The sequence below is a fragment of the Coregonus lavaretus genome (genome assembly GCF_964263955.1).
Source record: "Coregonus lavaretus genome assembly, chromosome: 6".
Classification (NCBI taxonomy): Eukaryota; Metazoa; Chordata; class Actinopteri; order Salmoniformes; family Salmonidae; genus Coregonus; species Coregonus lavaretus.
Genome location: NC_139993.1, coordinates 4,065,843 through 4,083,370, shown reverse-complemented (window position 1 = coordinate 4,083,370; position 17,528 = coordinate 4,065,843). Strand labels below are relative to the sequence as shown.

The 17,528-nt window shown below is 44.3% G+C and overlaps 2 protein-coding genes across 3 annotated transcripts; both read left to right on the top strand.

The window, feature by feature from the left end:
- Positions 1–56: 56 nt before the first annotated feature.
- Positions 57–3,907, top strand: LOC311131273 (TAF5-like RNA polymerase II p300/CBP-associated factor-associated factor 65 kDa subunit 5L). Of its 2 annotated transcripts, none has more exons than XM_084164144.1 (5): positions 57–118; positions 757–898; positions 1,137–1,241; positions 1,402–2,189; positions 2,282–3,907. In XM_084164144.1, exons 1-5 carry the CDS (start codon positions 95–97, stop codon positions 3,077–3,079), a joined length of 1,857 nt encoding a protein of 618 aa, XP_084020270.1. In that variant the 5' UTR covers positions 57–94; the 3' UTR covers positions 3,080–3,907. The 2 variants fall into 2 exon arrangements, with proteins under 2 accessions (XP_084020270.1, XP_084020271.1); XM_084164145.1 differs by having other exon boundaries at positions 75–214.
- A 421-nt stretch (positions 3,908–4,328) lies between these two features.
- Positions 4,329–17,295, top strand: LOC311131272 (calpain-9-like). The gene is made up of 19 exons (XM_084164143.1): positions 4,329–4,750; positions 5,741–5,810; positions 6,065–6,183; positions 6,401–6,534; positions 6,807–6,975; positions 7,258–7,427; positions 7,541–7,618; positions 7,795–7,955; positions 9,818–9,975; positions 10,144–10,352; positions 10,565–10,601; positions 10,690–10,770; positions 11,501–11,558; positions 12,076–12,140; positions 14,114–14,182; positions 14,320–14,398; positions 14,625–14,741; positions 14,897–14,955; positions 15,098–17,295. Exons 1-19 carry the CDS (start codon positions 4,580–4,582, stop codon positions 15,122–15,124), a joined length of 2,031 nt encoding a protein of 676 aa, XP_084020269.1. The 5' UTR covers positions 4,329–4,579; the 3' UTR covers positions 15,125–17,295.
- The last annotated feature ends 233 nt before the right edge of the window (positions 17,296–17,528 follow it).

Here is a 17,528-nt window from a genome sequence, read left to right as displayed (position 1 = left end):
GATTTCTCGCCTTCACATTCAGGTAAGATGAGTCGATCGATCGATGACTCCAAGATGAGAGCAAGCTGCTGTTTGATGGGAGGGGTGGACATACATGATGATGGAGTTGCAACGAAAGGTAGCGGGATATTTGTGATAAAAACCAACCACATTGCATAAATATTATCTCCTTAATAGCAGTAACTGACAACGAAGAATATCAGCACGATATGCAGTGAGTGGCCAAGTTGTTGTTGATGAGATGTTTTTCGCTAAACTCGCTTAAAGTTCAGAAAGGGCCGTGTGGCCCTTCTATCGACTAGCTAGCTTAGCTAACGTTAGCTGCTGGCTAGCTTGCTAATGACAGGACTGCAATACTGTTTGTCTAAGCTGTTTGGTGCATCATTTTACCAGTGCATTTGTTGCTCACTTGTACGGACATGTCATTCATGATTCTCCGAAGTTTGCATGGTGACCTTGCTAACACTGGCTAGCAGTTTTATTGAATGGTTGTTGTGTTGGCAAGTGTGAGCTAGCCATATAGCTAATCTTTCTCTTCTCCGACAGCACTGAAGTGAGTTACTCATGGGTCTATGTAATTCCAGCAAGCTATTAATATAGCTATCTAGTTTTTAGCAGTGTTTGTAATGAGTTAACTCATTTATGGAAATGCAATGCAGTAAGTTACAACAGCTAAACAACGTCTTAATGCACAGCTAAAGCCTTTGCTTTTGCCCATGTCCAAATTCTGCTGTTATACTGTTTTGTTTTTCCCAGGTTATGAAGCGGGTACGCACGGAGCAGATCCAGTACACTGTATCTCAGTACCTGAAGCGAAGGCAGTATGTGGACACTGAAAGTTCCCTGAAGGGGGCTAAACTGTCCCAGTCCGCAGAGGAGATGGCTGCCAACCTCACAGGTGAGGCTTTGAAGTGGGAGCTGGCTGTTATCTTCTGCAAAGATCTATGACAAAATCAAGTTAAACTAGTATCACAGATGTAATGGGTGAATGATGCCAACTATTTTTGCAGACATGATTCAGCAAATCTCACTTATTGAGAAGCTCAAGCATCATCTCGCAGTTTAGGATGAGTAGTAACAGGTGTTTACTCATGGACATATACCTAATCCTATTAATTGTCTCTTTCTTTGAGCAGTGCAGACAGAGTCGGGGTGTGCAAACATTGTCTCTGCTGCCCCTTGTCAAGCTGACCCACAACAGTACGAGACACAATTTTCCAGACTATGCAATTTTCTCTCAGGTACTTCAAAATTATATAGAGACTGATGATATGTACGCTGCTGTTCCAGTGTCCATACTAGCTTACCACTTAGTATGAAGCAATGTATTGTAAATGCTATGCTAGTTATTGTGGGCATAGGATCGTGGCCTTACTCTTTTATTTATTTTCTCTGGTCCAGAAGCGGCTTTGCCATGGGGCCAGGAAGTGAGCTGCGTCCTGTACCCGCTCTTCGTTTACCTCCACCTGGACATGGTGCGCTGCAGCCTGAAGGGGGCAGTGGACGGCTTCTACAGTCGCTTCCACAGCCTCTTCCTAGGGGACGCCGAGCAGCGCTCCACCGTGGAGCAGCTTCGCAACGTCCTCAGCCAGCAGGATGTCACCACCAACCCCAAGCTCCTGGCCTTCCTCGACCACAAGTACGTGGTGCACCTGACGGAGCCGGCCTACAGTTACTTGTTACGATACCTGCAGAGCGAAGACAACAGTACCCTCTGCAGGGCCCTCAGCACCCACGTCCAAGTAGAGGTCACCTCCTCGCCACGCACCGACTACCAGCTATATGGGACGACGGGTGCTGGACCTGCCGGGGCCGGGGCCGCAGCCACGGCCCCCAACTCTACCTCCTCGTGGTCAGGCGTGGATGGCCCTGAGGGAGGGGAGGCGACGGTGGTGGAGGTCCCCACGGGGATCCCGCAGAGCGAGGCGGCCCTGGAGGCGCTGCAGGACTGCATTAAGAAGGTGCGCGAGGGGCCGCCGTCACTCACCACAGTGTGCTTCTACGCCTTCCAGCACACGGAGCAGCTGCTGAACGCAGCGGAGGTGTCGGCCGACAGCAAGCTGCTGGCCGCCGGGTTCGACAGCTCGGCTGTCAAGCTGTGGAGCCTTAGGGCCAGGAAACTGAAGGCCAGGCCACACCGGGCCGACGTGTCGCACATCCGCCTGGCCTGCGACGTGCTGGAAGAGGAGGTGAGAGGATTTTCTTTGGTTAGGATTTTTACAGAAATAGTCAGTTGGTAGATAAATGGCATGTCAATGCGCTTTTTTCCCCCTTTATTCAGGCAGATGAAGAGGACGGCTCGGGCAGCGAGATCAAGACGCTGCGCGGCCACAGCGGCCCAGTGTTCCGCACGGCCTTCCTGACAGACAGCTCGGGCCTGCTGTCCTGCTCGGAGGACACGTCCATTCGCTACTGGGACCTGGGCAGCTTCACCAACACGGCCCTCTACCAGGGCCATGCCTACCCCGTCTGGGACGTGGACGTCAGCCCCTGCAGCCTCTACTTCGCCAGTGGCTCGCACGACCGCACCGCCCGCCTCTGGACTTTCTCCAGGACCTACCCCCTGAGGCTCTACGCCGGCCACCTAGCGGATGTGGACTGCGTCAAGTTCCACCCCAACTCAAACTACCTGGCCACAGGCTCCACGGATAAAACCGTCCGCCTCTGGAGTACCCAGCAGGGGGCGTCAGTGCGCCTGTTCACAGGCCACCGCGGCCCCGTGTTATCCGTAGCCTTCGCGCCCAATGGGAAGTACCTGGCGTCTGCGGGCGAGGACCAGCGGGTGAAGCTGTGGGACCTGGCCTCAGGCGCTCTGGTCAAGGACCTGAGGGGCCACACGGACAGTGTCACCAGCCTGTCGTTCAGCCCCGACAGCAGCCTGGTGGCCTCCTCCTCCATGGACAATTCAGTCAGGGTGTGGGACATCCGAAACTCCCATGGGGCGACCCACGCGGATGGCTCATCCAGCGAGCTGGTGGGGCTCTACACGGGCAACACCAGCAAAGTTCTCAACGTCCAGTTCATGGCCTGTAACTTGCTCCTGGTGACGGGAACAGCGCAGGAGAAACATGGACAGTAGCCATTTTGTTTTGTCTGGCCTGTCTGTTTGTTTAGTTTAAAAGACTGTTGTGTCTGGAGGGTCTCATCTCAGACATGGTCACCATGGAAACATACATGTTTTCTTCCCTAAGCCAATCACAGAGAGGTTTAATTTCAGGTCAAAAGGTCACTTGCTAAAATTGCCCACTCAATAAGTTGTTTTTGACAAGCTCTCTGAGTAGAATAAGAGATGCTAATCTGAACATACTGCAACAAATGACTTGGTTTTATTTTGATGCTTATATCCACAATTCCAAAATGAGAAGTTACATGTAAGAGGGTAGATTCATAGGAAAGGACATTTGATTTATGGCATTATCACTGAGAACTACCTGATGGGTTCTACTAGTGAGACCTCATAACTTTTCAGGCTTCCCAAATGTTTCCAATAAATTCCCATCAAAGTAGAATTTCCATGTAGAATGTTAGCTTGGCATGATTCCAGATGAGGATTGCATTTATGGTCTAGTGCCTTGATGGTCAACACCTGTTTTATTCGGGCACGCACAATATTCACATTGATCTAAGAAAGCACTTAAAAATGGGTCTCTGGCTATTCAATTATTTTAGTTGTTTAAAATCAGCATCTCCCCAGAATGTGTCCTCCATACAGTTGTTAAACGTCATCACCGCTAACTGAGAATGTTATGTTATGAAATGCTGAATATATATGAGAGTAATCACAGGAATGCGACCAATATGAGAGTAATCACAGGAAAAGAATGACAGTTGTACTTTGTTTCTTACCATTCTGTTAGTGGCATTATTTGTAATATGCTGAGAAGGATAAATATATTTTTGTAATATCTGACTGGCTGTACCTGGTTTTTCTTTGTGGGTGAAAATGAATTGATGAAGTTAAGAGAAAGATTTGGACTTTGGAGTGTTTGTATTGCTTCATATCTATAATGGTAAAGATAAAACAAATGGATACTCTTGTCAGTTGACATACATTTTATGTTCATATCAGCCTTTTATTTATAAACGATTGTTTCTTTTTAAATTGCCTTTTAATAACATCATGGGATCAAACATTTCTCCACAAATTGTTCATGATCGTTATGATCTAAAACTTGATCTTGTGCTGTTCCACTTCAAATATGCATAACATGTTAGCAGTGATGACAAATCTGTCACTACCTAAAACCTGACATTCCAGAACACATTCTATAGTGAACTCCCATATCAGAGAGGGAGCGGTAACAACCAGTTGGGCAGGGAAAGTGGGCGAGGTCAGGTGTGTTGCCGTGGTAGAGGACAAACCAGTTTATGTCTGGAGGGCGTGTACCTATCTACCCACCTGCTTGACAAGCTTGTCACTCCGTCTAAACCACATACACGTCAAAGACACAGGACGGGCAAAAACACTAACACCTCTCTCTCCCCGTCTCTGTCACTGCTCACAAACAAGGGACATCTCTCCCACACAGACACAGTCCTCCATCTCTCCCTAGTTTTCCCCTTAGTCTGAGCCCTCAAGATGTCCACCAAGTCGATCAGCACCCAAGCGGATGGGAAGACGTTTGAGCAGCTGAGGCAGGAGTGTCTACAGAAGAAGAAACTGTTTGAGGACCCAGACTTCCCTGCCTGCGACTCATCCCTCTACTACAGCCAGAGCGTGCCCATCACCTTTGAATGGAAGAGACCTGGGGTATGTAAAGCTACAGTACAAATGGTCTACTCCGAGTGAGCTAATGTGACTGAAAGAATACAGTAATTACAGTGGTAATTACAGTGTAATTAGAACATTTGTAGTTGATCGTTGAGAATGAATGGCCTGGATGGGGTCTCTGTTGAGTAGGTAGGTAGATTGAGCTCATTTGTTCTGAAGGCAAGACAATATGCAGTGTTAAAGTATAGAAGACTATAGTCCTTATATTTACCTTATTCGGATTACATCAAACCTCAAGACCTGGCCAGTTCTATCTGTTGATGACGAGCTTTTATCCAACCATCACTTTAAAACCAGTTCTGCAAGAAAGGAATACTTTTATCTGGCTAATATTTAATGCCCTTTCTGCAGTGTTCATATCTTGAAACTTTAAAGTGTCCTGCACATAAATTAAGCCGGAGATACTGTACATGCCCGTCTCACATGAAGGGCACAGTCTTCTGGAATGTAGCCTTGAAGCATGCATTGAATGTTTTCTCTCTGTGTTGACTTTGCTGGGAGTGGTGGTTGACAGGTTATGTGCTCAGAGAGGTTAGCTAATCTTAAGAGCTCATGCTAACCAGTTTTCACTCATTGTATATCCACAGCAACATTCACACTGTGCATTTCAATACATAACGCTGACCACACACTTTGCCGTTGAGATTGAGTGCCTTGCCAAGATTGATACTGCAATGTGTAACTATTAAGATCTGTGATCAACTATTCAAACTAGCATACCTCAAACCTCCAAGAAAACCCTGTAACTGATCCTTAAGCATTTCTCTCTTGGGTGATCCTTGTGAATGAATACCTGTACCGCCTCTCTGTGTTTCTGCGTTCCAGTGACTGGGGACTTTGACTGATTAAGACACCAGGAATGTGAACACACCTACACGAGGCGGCAGAGTCCCTCCTAACCCCCTCTCCATTAAAAGCTGTTTCTCCACTGTCACTAAGCCTCATACACCTGCTCCTATTCTTTTACAGGAGCTCTGTGAGAATCCCGAATTCATAGTCGGTGGGGCTGACAGGACAGACATATGCCAAGGAGCGCTAGGTTAGTTCACATAGTACTTCTTAAATGATACGAATCGTATATATCATACATCGATATCCAAACACTAGAAATGACAGTGAGATATTTGTCTGGGGACCACAAGAAAGCAGCTTGCGGGCCTGATGTGGCCCGCTGGCCTTGAGTTTAAGACTTTGATTCTATAGCATTACATAAGACTGCTAAGATTGGGGGTTATATCTATGGCTTTCAGTGTGTAGGTCCTGACTCATCACCTCTCTCTCTCTGTCACCCAGGGGACTGCTGGCTCCTGGCAGCCATTGCCTCTCTGACCCTCCATAAGGAGACCCTGGCCAGAGTGGTGCCCAATGACCAGGGCTTTGACCACCGCTATGCTGGCATCTTCCACTTCCAGGTAGACTCACTCACTACACAGCTATCAACTGCGCATCACATTTATTGACATAATATAGCGTTTAATCTGTATGACAATATTACATTATTTACAGAATGTTTGAGTCTTAAATGTTCATTGTTACATAGTATTTACTGTATTGACATCAGTGATTACACAATTATTTAGTTAAAGGAAGTCATTCGTAAGTATAGTCTGACATGTCTCTCTCCTCCAGTTCTGGCAGCACAACAGATGGCTGGACGTGGTGGTGGATGACCGACTGCCTGCTGTGAGGAACCGCCTGGTGCTGCTCCACTCTGCATCCAACAACGAGTTTTGGAGCGCATTGCTGGAGAAGGCCTATGCCAAGTATGTGTAACTTGTAAACTTTGAAAAGTACAGGTATAACATTTATGCAAACTAAAATAAGTGTTTTGTACAACTGTTGACGTTTGTTATCGTCACGTTTGCTTGATAGTGTGTAGTTCATGTAAAACATGAGTATTGGATGATTGTAACCAATTTTTCACCAAATGCATGCAGACCACTCTGCAAAGCTTGGGTTAATTTTCAAATGCCTGCTATTTGACACCCATTATATCCCTAGTTAACCCATTCCATCCCATTCCTTGTCCTGTCAGGTTGAACGGGAGCTATGAGTCCCTGAAGGGAGGCTCTACCCTGGAGGCCATGGAGGACTTCACTGGCGGCGTGGGGGAGACATACGAAACCAAAAGCGCTCCAACCGACCTCTTCAACATCATAAAGAAGGCCCACGACAGAGGCTCAATGATGGGCTGCTCTATCGACGTAAGGGCCTCCTAAACCAGTTTCAATGGAAGACCATTATACATGGGGTCCTTAGACACCAGGTCCTGTATTTCCAAAGCGTCTCAGGATAGGAGTGCTGGTCAGATATAGGATCAGTTTTTGTCTTTTAGATCACAATGAATAAGATAATATAGACAGGATGGACCTGATCCTAGATCCACACTCCTACTACTATGAGACACTTTGTCAATACGGGTCCAGGTCTGAGAGACATAGTTCTGGTCTTTGGTGACTGATAAAGATAGTTTTTTTTCTCTCCAGATCACCAGCTCTGCTGAGTCAGAGGCCCAGACAGCTTCAGGACTGGTGAAGGGACATGCCTACTCCATCACAGGCCTTGAGGAAGTCAACTACGGAGGAAAAAAGATCAAGCTGATCCGGATCAGGAACCCTTGGGGACAGGTGGAATGGAACGGTGCCTGGAGTGACGAGTGAGTCCAGTTCATTTCCATCAGGTGTTGCTGAGATGAGTAGGAATAAAAACCAGCATACACTATGCACTATGAGAGAGTGGTTGTTCTGTTATCTGTTTTCTCTCTCACAGGTCTAGGGAGTGGAATGTAATCGACAGTTCTGAGAAAAAACGCATTCTTCAGAACTCCATGGATGATGGTGAATTCTGGTTAGTAACAACAGTGATTTTAATAGTTTTACATATGGCAAAGTTTCCCGCATGTTGTTGGCATGTTCAACAGCAATGTGCTTTCCAGTGGCCCTGAACAGTTACCAGACAAGGTCTGGGGACCACTCCTGTATACAGTGAAGACTTTTCTGAATCAAAATGGTTGCTTGTTTCAGGATGGAGTTTGAGGACTTCAAGGCCAACTACGACAAGATAGAGATCTGCAACCTGACGCCGGACTCTCTGACGGACGACAGCAAGCGGAAGTGGGAGGTGAACATGTTCGAGGGCAATTGGATCCGTGGCTCCACCGCAGGCGGCTGCAGGAACTTCATAGGTGAGAGGACAAGGTTGCAGACAGAAATGTAATAAATAGACTTGACTTGATTCCCTATTCTACATGAGAGATTAACATACAGTACCAGTCAAAAGTTTGGACACACCTACTCATTCCAGGGTTTTTCTTTATTTTTTTTACTATTTTCTACATTGTAGAATAATAGTGAAGACATAAAAACTATGAAATACCACATATGGAATCATGTAGTAACCAAAGAAGTGTTAAACAAATCAAAATATATTTTATATTTATATTTGAGATTCTTCAAATAGCCTCCATTTGCCTTGATGACAGCTTTGCACACTCTTGGCATTCTCTCAACCAGCTTCACATGGAATGCTTTTTCAACAATCTTGAAGGAGTTCCCACATATGCTGAGCACTTGTTGGCTACTTTTCCTTCACTCTGCCGTCCAACTCATCCCAAACCATCTCAATTGGGTTGAGGTTGGGGGATTGTGGAGGCCACGTCATCTGATGCAGCACTCCATCACTCTCCTTCTTGGTAAAATAGCCCTTACACAGCCTGGTCCTGTTGAAAAACAAATGATAAGGCCAAACCAGATGGGATGGCGTATTGCTGCAGAATGCTGTGGAAGCCATGCTGGTTAAGTGTGCCTTGAATTCTAAATAAATCACAGACAGTGTCACCAGCAAAGCACCCCCACACCATAACACCTCCTCCTCCATGCTTTACGGTGGGAACTACACATGCGGAGATCATCCGTTCACCCACACGTGTCTCACAAAGACACGGCGGTTGGAACCAAAAATCTCAAATTTGGACTTCAGACCAAAGGACAAATTTCCACCAGTCTAATGTCCATTGCTCGTGTTTCTTGGCCCAAGCAGGTCTCTTCTTCTTATTGGTGTCCTTTAGTAGTGGTTTCTTAGCAGCAATTCGACCATGAAGGCCTGATTCACACAGTCCCCTCTGAACAGTTGATGTTGAGATGTGTCTATGACTTGAACTCTGAAGCATTTATTTGGCCTGCAATTTCTGAGGCTGGTAACTCTAATGAACTTATCCTCTGCAGCAGAGGTAACTCTGGGTCTTCCGTTCCTGTGGCGGTCCTCATGAGAGCCAGTTGATGGTTTTAGGGACTACACTTGAAGAAACTTTCAAAGTTCTTGAAATTATCTGTATTGACTGACCTTCATGTCTTAAAGTAATGATGGACTGTAATTTCTCTTTGCTTATTTGAGCTGTTCTTGCCATAATATGGACTTGGTCTTTTACCAAATAGGGCTATCTTCTGTATACCCCCCCTACCTTGTCACAACACAACTGATTGGCTCAAACGTATTAAGAAGGAAAGAAATTCCACCAATTAACTTTTAAGAAGGCACACCTGTTAATTGAAATGCATTCAAGGTGACTACCTCATGAAGCTAGTTGAGAGAATGCCAAGAGAGTGCAAAGCTGTCATCAAGGCAAAGGGTGGCTATTTGAAGTATCTCAAATCTAAAATATATTTTGATTTGTTTAACACTTTTTTGTTTAACACATGATTCCATATGTGTTGTTGCATAGTTTTGATGTCTTCACTATTATTCTACAATGTAGAAAATAGTAAAAATAAAGAAAAACCCTTGAATGAGTAGGTGTGTCCAAACTTTTGACTGGTAATGTATATGTTCTACACAATACATTATTATCTGAACGTCTATCTGAGCTTTGTAATGTGACAGTCAGTTTGGGTCATACAAAGTTTGATGACCCATATAAAAAAGGAATGCCAATTGTATCTTTATGATGAATCCACTGTGCCAGAAGGGGCCAACCCTGATTCTGGAGTGCCAGATAGGCTTTTGTTCCAGCCCAGCAATAAAATAAACATTTAAACCTGTTTTCCCCAGATACATTTTGGACCAACCCTCAGTTCAAGCTGACCCTGGTGCATGCTGACGATGATAATGACAAGTGCAGCGTGGTCATCGCTCTGATGCAGAAGAACCGCCGCGCGCTGAGGAAAGAGGGACTGGACCTGCAAACCATTGGCTTTGCTCTTTACGAGGTTAGAGAGACTACAGGCAAAGAGACCATATGCACAAACAATAGGAATACATTGGTTTTCAATTTCCTAGTACATGCTACCTATAGTTATTGCGGTTAATCACAAAGTTCCTCATTCAAATTTGAAGGGTATCTAAAAACATGTCCCTCCCTCTCTCTTCTCACTCAGGCCCCTGCAGATGAGGACCACCTAGGTAAAGACTTCTTCCGTTACAATGGGTCCAAGGCTCGCAGTAAGACCTACATCAACGTGAGGGAGATCTCTGAGCGCTTCACCTTGCCCCCAGGGAACTACCTGCTGGTGCCCACCACCTTCCAGCCCCACGACGAGGCCGACTTCCTCATACGCATCTTCTCTGAGAAGGCAGCTGGAACCATGTATGATATTTCCGTTTGGAGTATTGTCTGTGAATCAGTATTAGTTTCAAGTAGATAGTTGATTAAGAGAAAGGTTGAATGAAAGCCCTCAATGGCTGTAGGCAATCGACATAAGATTTGTTTGGCTTTTAATATTGCATGTAGCCTAAACTGTCATTCCATGTAAGATTTGCTGTGATAGAAAGCTAATCACAGGATGTTGTCATCAACAGGGAGATGGGAAACACAGTAGATGCTCATCTGCCAGATGTAAGTACTCTGCCATTGAATACCACAAAACTGCAATGCTGAGATGCTCTTTACTTCGTGTTGATGATGTGTTTGTGATGTCTCTCAGCCCCCAATGCCCAGTCTACCAGAGGAGGAGACGGATGAGGAGAAGGGACTGAGGAGGCTGTTTGAAAAGATTGCTGGTTCGGTAAGAAAGTCTGAATATTATAAGACATTAGGAAGAGTAGAGGTGTTTCTGTTAAACTGCCAATGTCACTGATTCAGATACCATAAGCATGTCGAAGGAATGTCGTATCCTCTGGCCATAAGACTGTTAAATGGCTAACAACTACTGCTCTCTCTCTCCACACAGACTCTGACACACACACCTTCACTGTCACTCTTATTCACGTGCACACACACATACACACACTCGCATACAGCCTCACTCACACACTCATTACTGATGCCACACACTTACACCCACACACCCCCTCACACCTATGTCGCTGCTAAAGTAATGATTGATTAGATCTATTTCTACCATTCATTACGCTGCGGTTAATTGATTATTGATTTCCATTAGTATCTATAAAAGCGTCTGCTAAATGGCATATTATTATTTTATTATTATTATTATCTATCTATTTATGCTACTGGTCACTATGACTCCTGTTTACATGTATATATTACCATTAGTACTGTATATTACCAGAAGTATTTATATATTCCTACTACCAGTCACTTTTTGTGTATAAACCCTGCACATTGAATAAGGTACTGTCACTGACCTGAAAGGGCTCTCAATGTAAGAATTTCACTGTACTGTTTTACACCTGTTGTTTCCTGTGCATGTGGTGAATAAATGTTGAAACGTGTGCGCCCCCTATTGGTCATAACCAGAATGTCATATTTTGTCTATTTCGCCTTCTCACTAGGACCAGGCCATCTCTGCCAATGAGCTTCAGCAGATGTTGAATGGAGTACTGAGCAGGAGTAAGCAGCCCTCCTCTTTACGCTTTGAACACACCGACTGCGTCATTTGCGTTTTGGTACACCAGAAGTACATTCATTTCCAATGGAACGCTGCATTTGCCTTGCAGCATTGCGTTGCAGAGGCAGTTGCAGTGCGTTCTGTGTGGTGCATACGTTGGATTTATCGAACGTATGTGTAAAACTGTGCGTAAACGGGTTGACAGAAATGGTAGCAGAAGGTGAATGTTGAACTTTTGTTGCACACATATCTAGATGATGCTGCATACTATTTTGCCCAATGACGCAGTCGGTGTGTTCAAAGCGTAAAAGTCACATCCATTGTGTTTCGCTACAACTCAGATGTTAGCGTGAAGAGCAATTCAACAAATGTCATTTGAATACAAATCCACACGCACATTGTTTGACTCTTTAAATTAGAAAAACTTTCACACTGGGTCTGTGAGGTTATACTATCATGGATTACAGATGTTATAATGTTATGATTATTTTGTTATGATGTTCCTCTCTTTTCCTTCAGGGAGAGAAATCAAGTTTAACGGTCTCAGTCTCAACACCTGCCACAGCATCATCAACCTGATGGATGTATCCTTCACCTTTCCTAAACGCCTATAATGAGGCTTTGGAAAATGCATTACTGTGATCAATATTGATTATATGCTTTTAGAATATACACTATATATACAAATGTATGTGGACACTCCTTCAAATTAGGGGATTTGGCTATTTCAGCCTCACCTGTTGCTGATGAGTGTATAAAATCAAGCAGACAGCCATGCAATCTCCATAGACAAGCATTGGAAGTAGAATGGCCTTACTGAAGAGCTCAGTGACTTTCAACGTGGCACTGTCATAGGATGCCACCTTTCCAACAAGTCAGTTTGTCAAATTTCTGCCCTGCTAGAGCTGCCTCTGTGAACTGTAAGTGCTGTTATTGTGAAGTGGAAACGTCTAGGAGCAACAACGGCTCAGCCGCGAAGTGGTAGGCCACACAAGCTCACAGAACGGGACCCCGTGTGCTGAAGTACGTAAAGATTGTCTGTCCTCGGTTGCAGCACTCACTACTGAGTTCCAAACTGCCTCTGGAAGCAACGTCAGCGCAATAACTGTTTGTCTGGAGTTTAATTAAATGGGCTTCCATGGCTGAGCAGCCGCACACAAGCCTAAGATCACCAATCGCAATGCCAAACATCGGCTGGAGTGGTGTAAAACTCACCGTCATTGGACTCTGGAGCAGTGGAAACGCGTTTTCTGCAGTGATTACATTTACATTTACGTCATTTAGCAGACGCTCTTATTCAGAGCGACTTACAAATTGGTGCATTCACCTTATAGCCAGTGGGATAACCACTTTACAACATTTGTTTTTTATTTTTATTTAATTTGTAATAGTTTTATTTTTCCCAATTTTTTTTATTTCAACATTTTTATTTTTTATTTTTTAGAGTATGTTTTTAATTTTCATTTGTTTTATATATATATATATATATTGCTGTTGTTTTTTTTATTTTATTTTTATTTTTATTTTTATTTGTTTATTTTTATTTAAAATTTTATTTTTTTATTATTTTTTATTTTATTTTATTTTTTGGTGGGGTGGGAGGGAAGGGGTAGAAGGATTACTTTTATACTATCCCAGGTATTCCTTAAAGAGGTAGGGTTTCAAGTGTCTCCGGAAGGTGGTCAGTGACTCCGCAGTCCTGGCGTCGTGAGGGAGCTTGTTCCACCATTGGGGTGCCAGAGCAGCGAACAGTTTTGACTGGGCTGAGCGGGAACTGTGCTTCCGCAGAGGTAGGGGGACCAGCAGGCCAGAGGTGGAAGAACGCAATGCCCTTGTTTGGGTGTAGGGACTGATCAGAGCCTGAAGGTAAGGAGGTGCTGTTGCCGTGATGAATCACGCTTCACTATCTGGCAGTCCAACAGACGAATCTGGGTTTGGCTGGTGCCAGGAGAACGCTACCTGCACGAACGCATAGTGCCAACTGTCAAGTTTTTTGTGGAGGAGGAATAATGGTCTGTGGCTGTTTTTCATGGTTCGGGCTAGGCCCTTTAGTTCCAGTGAAGGGAAATCTTAACACTACAGCCTACAATGACATTCTAGACGATTCTGTGCTTCCAACCTTGCTTCCAAACCAACAGTTTGGGGAAGGCCCTTTGCTGTTTCAGCATGACAATGCCCTGTGCACAAAGCGAGGTCCATACAGAAATGGTTTGTTGAGATCAGTGTGAAAGAACTTGACTGGCCTGCACAGAGCCCTGACATCAACCCCATCAAACACCTTTGAGATGAATTGGAACGCCGACTGCGAGCCAGGCCAAATCGCCCTACATCAGTGCCCGACCTCACTAATGCTGAATGTAGCTGAATGGAAGCAAGTCCCCGCAGCAATGTTCCAACATCTAGTGGAAAGCCTTCCCAGAAGAGTGGAGGCTGTTAATACAGCAGAGGGGGGACCAACTCCATATTAATGCCCATGATTTTGGAATGAGATGTTTGAAGAGCAGGTGTCCACATACTTTTGGTCATGTAGGTTATTTGCCTTGACAGATCAATCCAGGTTGACAATTCAGGGCAGCTTGAGTTTCAGGAGTTCAAGGTCTTCTGGGAAAAGATGAAGAAATGGATTGTAAGTACAGCATGACTACGTGTTACTGTCAGTTACAATAACATATACATTGTTATACAATAGCCTATGGTGGCAATTCAATATTGAACATGTGTGTAGAGTGGAAGTGATAACGATGTCTATGGTGTTTGTTGCAGATGCTCTTCATCTCTTATGACACGGACCGGTCAGGGAAGATGTCCTCCTATGAACTCCGCATAGCCCTCAAAGCAGCAGGTGAGAGACTACCGCGTGGTACATAAGGTTAGCATAGAATGCCAGCATATAACATAATATCTCAATGGTAGAATGCTAGTGTTGAATCCTGTCTTTGATCTTGAAGGTCTCTTTCTCTGTGAGTACTCCCAGGCTTTCTCAAGAAGACATTTCAGGGGCTCATAAAGACAAAGGTGTAACTTCAGTGTGAATCAGAGCCTAACTAATAATGTCTCCACCATCCAAGGCATGCATCTGAACACTAAACTCCTCCAGCTGCTTGGCTTGAGGTACGCTGATGATAACTACGACATCGACTTTGATGACTACCTCACCTGCATCGTCCGCCTGGAAAATATGTTCAGTGAGTACAAAGGGACTTTATGGGATATAGCTGTTCAAATAACTTGGATTTTCATGGAGAAATCGTGAAACAAGTAAACACTCAGAGATGTTAAATGTTTTCTACCCCCCCAAAAAAATGTTGTTGACCCCAAAAATGCATTTGTCCTGCCCCAGGGGTTTTCCAAGCATTGGACAAAAGCAAGAAAGGCGAGGTCAATATGAACATGCTGCAGGTATAGTAAACATTGTATAATATAACATGAACATTACATTTTGTATAATGTGTATATGTTTCCACTGTAAAGTCCATCCGGTGTAATGTGCCCACCAAGACATGATTTGCTGTTGATTGTGAAATTACTTTTTTCTTTTCAGTTCCTCCTTCTTTCCATGAACGTCTGAAGAGGATCCAGCAGAAGAACAAAGTAAAATAAAGGGCTTGGGATGCAATATGTGTTGCTTGCAAATACGCTAATCTCAAGTCGTTCCCGCTGGGAACGAGGTTAGCGAATACATTAGTTATAATCCATGCGTAAAACATATGCTATATAGCTATGTTTTAATGTATGCCTTTGTCTCTCTTGAATTCACTCTTTTGTTTTAAAACGAAACAGACAGTTTGGATCGTATGCCCCTTGTATTTGACAACCAGGGGAATTTGTGTTAAATTCTGTTTACAGAGTTGCTCCAATAATAAATAATGCACTGATAAAGTTAAAAGTTTCATCATTTTGACACCCTGTATCAGTTGATTTCTCCGTTTGGATGAAACAAAATAAAAATATGTTTTGAAAGTGTAATATACAGTGCATTCAGAGATGTTACGTTACAGCCTTATTCTAAAATGGATTAAATTGTTTTTTTCCCCCTCAATCTACACACAATACCCCATAATGACAAAGCAAAAACAGCTTTTTCTAAATGTTTGCAAATGTATTAAATACAAAACTGAAATATCACATTTACATAAGTATTCAGACCCTTCACTCAGTACTTTGTTGAAGCACCTTTGGCAGCGATTACAGCCTCGAGTCTTCTTGGATATGACGCTACAAGCTTGGCACACCTGTATTTGGGGAGTTTCTCCCATTCTTCTCTGCATATCCTCTCAAGCTCTGTCAGGTTGGATGGGGAGAGTCACTGCACAGCTATTTTCAGGTCTCTCCAGAGATGTTAGATCGGGTTCAAGTCCGGCCTCTGGCTGGGCCACTCATGGACATTCAGAGACTTGTCCCGAAGCCACTCCTGCGTTGTCTTGGCTGTCTGCTTAGGGTCGTTGTCCTGCTGGAAGGTGAACCGTTGCCCCAGTCTGCAGTCCTGAGCGCTCTGGAGCAGATTTTCATCAATATTCTCTCTGTACTTTGCTCCGTTCATCTTTCCCCTCGATCCTGACTAGTCCCAGTCCCTGCCGCTGAAAAACATCCCCACAGCATGATACTGCCACCACCATGCTTCACCGTAGGGATGGTGCCAGGTTTCCTCCAGATGTGATGCTTGGCATTCAGGCCAAAGAGTTCAATCTTGTTTTTCATGGTCTGAGAATCTTTAAGTGCCTTTTGGAAAACTCTAAGCGGGCTGTCATGTGCTTTTTACTGAGAAGTGGCTTCTGTCTGGCCACTCTACCATAAATGCTTGATTGGTGGAGTGCTGCAGAGATGGTTGTCCTTTTGGAAGGTTCTCCCATCTTCACAGAGGAACTCTGGATCTCTGTCAGAGTGCCCATCAGGTTCTTGGTCACCTCCCTGACCAAGGCCCTTCTCCCCCGATTGCTCAGTTTGGCCGGGCGGCCAGCTCTAGGAAGAGTCTTGGTGGTTCCAAACTTCTTCCATTTAAGAATGATGGAGGCCACTGTGTTCTTAGGGACCTTCAATGCTGCAGACATTTTTTTGGTACCCTTCCCCAAATCTGTGCCGCGACACAATCCTGTCTCGGAACGCTACGGACAATTCCTTCGACCTCATGGCTTGGTTTTTGCTCTGACATGCAGTGTCAAATGTGGGACCTTATATAGACAGGTGTGTGCCTTTCCAAATCATGTCCAATCAATTTAATTTACCACAGGTGGACTCCAATCAAGTTGTAGAAACAGCTCAAGGATGATCAATTGAAACTAGATGCACTTGAGCTCAATCTCATAGCAAAGGGTCTGAATACTTATGTAAATAAGGTATTTATGTTTATTTTATACATTTACAAAAAATATATAAAAACCTGTTTTCGCTTTGTCATTGCGGGGTATTGTAGTTTGATGAGGATTTTATTTATTTTATTTTAGAATAAGGCTGTATGGTAACAAAATGTGGTAAAAGTCAAGGGATCTGAATACTTTCCGAATGCACTGTATCTGCTGTCTGTCTGCTGTGTCTGTAAATATTCCAATGTAGGCTACTTGTATCTCAGCATGCCTATAAGGAAATGAAACAAATTGCCCTACATAAATAAGCAAATATTTATGGTGGATCCCCAATGAGTCAATATTGGTTTTGAGCTCTGATATCCAAGCCGGGTGTACACTACACGTAATTCAAAATCCTAACATCGCTAAACCTCACATTAAACGACCATATTTCCTGTAGTTTTTTGTTGTTGTCTTGCCAACGTAGTGGCGCGCACACTAAACGATGTGGCACAGACGGGGGTCAAACTACAAGATTCTTCACTTGGCCTTGAGGATTGTCGATACCGCGCTGTCTCGCGAAAACAATGATGTGATTAGATTTAACGTAGCTACAACGAGCTGCGGCTCAATGCAGCCTCAACGATTTTGTCAGACATTCACGCTATCTAGCCAACATTTTGAATTGAA

Bases quoted from the DNA above. Each gene is read 5' to 3' on its own strand.
- LOC311131272 (XM_084164143.1), top strand. From the start codon at position 4,580: ATGTCCACCAAGTCGATCAGCACCCAAGCGGATGGGAAGACGTTTGAG. The intron at 10,353-10,564 runs GTATGATATTTC...TGTCATCAACAG, and splicing joins GAGAAGGCAGCTGGAACCAT to GGAGATGGGAAACACAGTAG. The intron at 14,956-15,097 runs GTATAGTAAACA...TTTTCTTTTCAG, and splicing joins TCAATATGAACATGCTGCAG to TTCCTCCTTCTTTCCATGAA.
- LOC311131273 (XM_084164144.1), top strand. From the start codon at position 95: ATGATGATGGAGTTGCAACGAAAG. The intron at 119-756 runs GTAGCGGGATAT...TGTTTTTCCCAG, and splicing joins TGATGGAGTTGCAACGAAAG to GTTATGAAGCGGGTACGCAC. The intron at 899-1,136 runs GTGAGGCTTTGA...TTCTTTGAGCAG, and splicing joins GATGGCTGCCAACCTCACAG to TGCAGACAGAGTCGGGGTGT.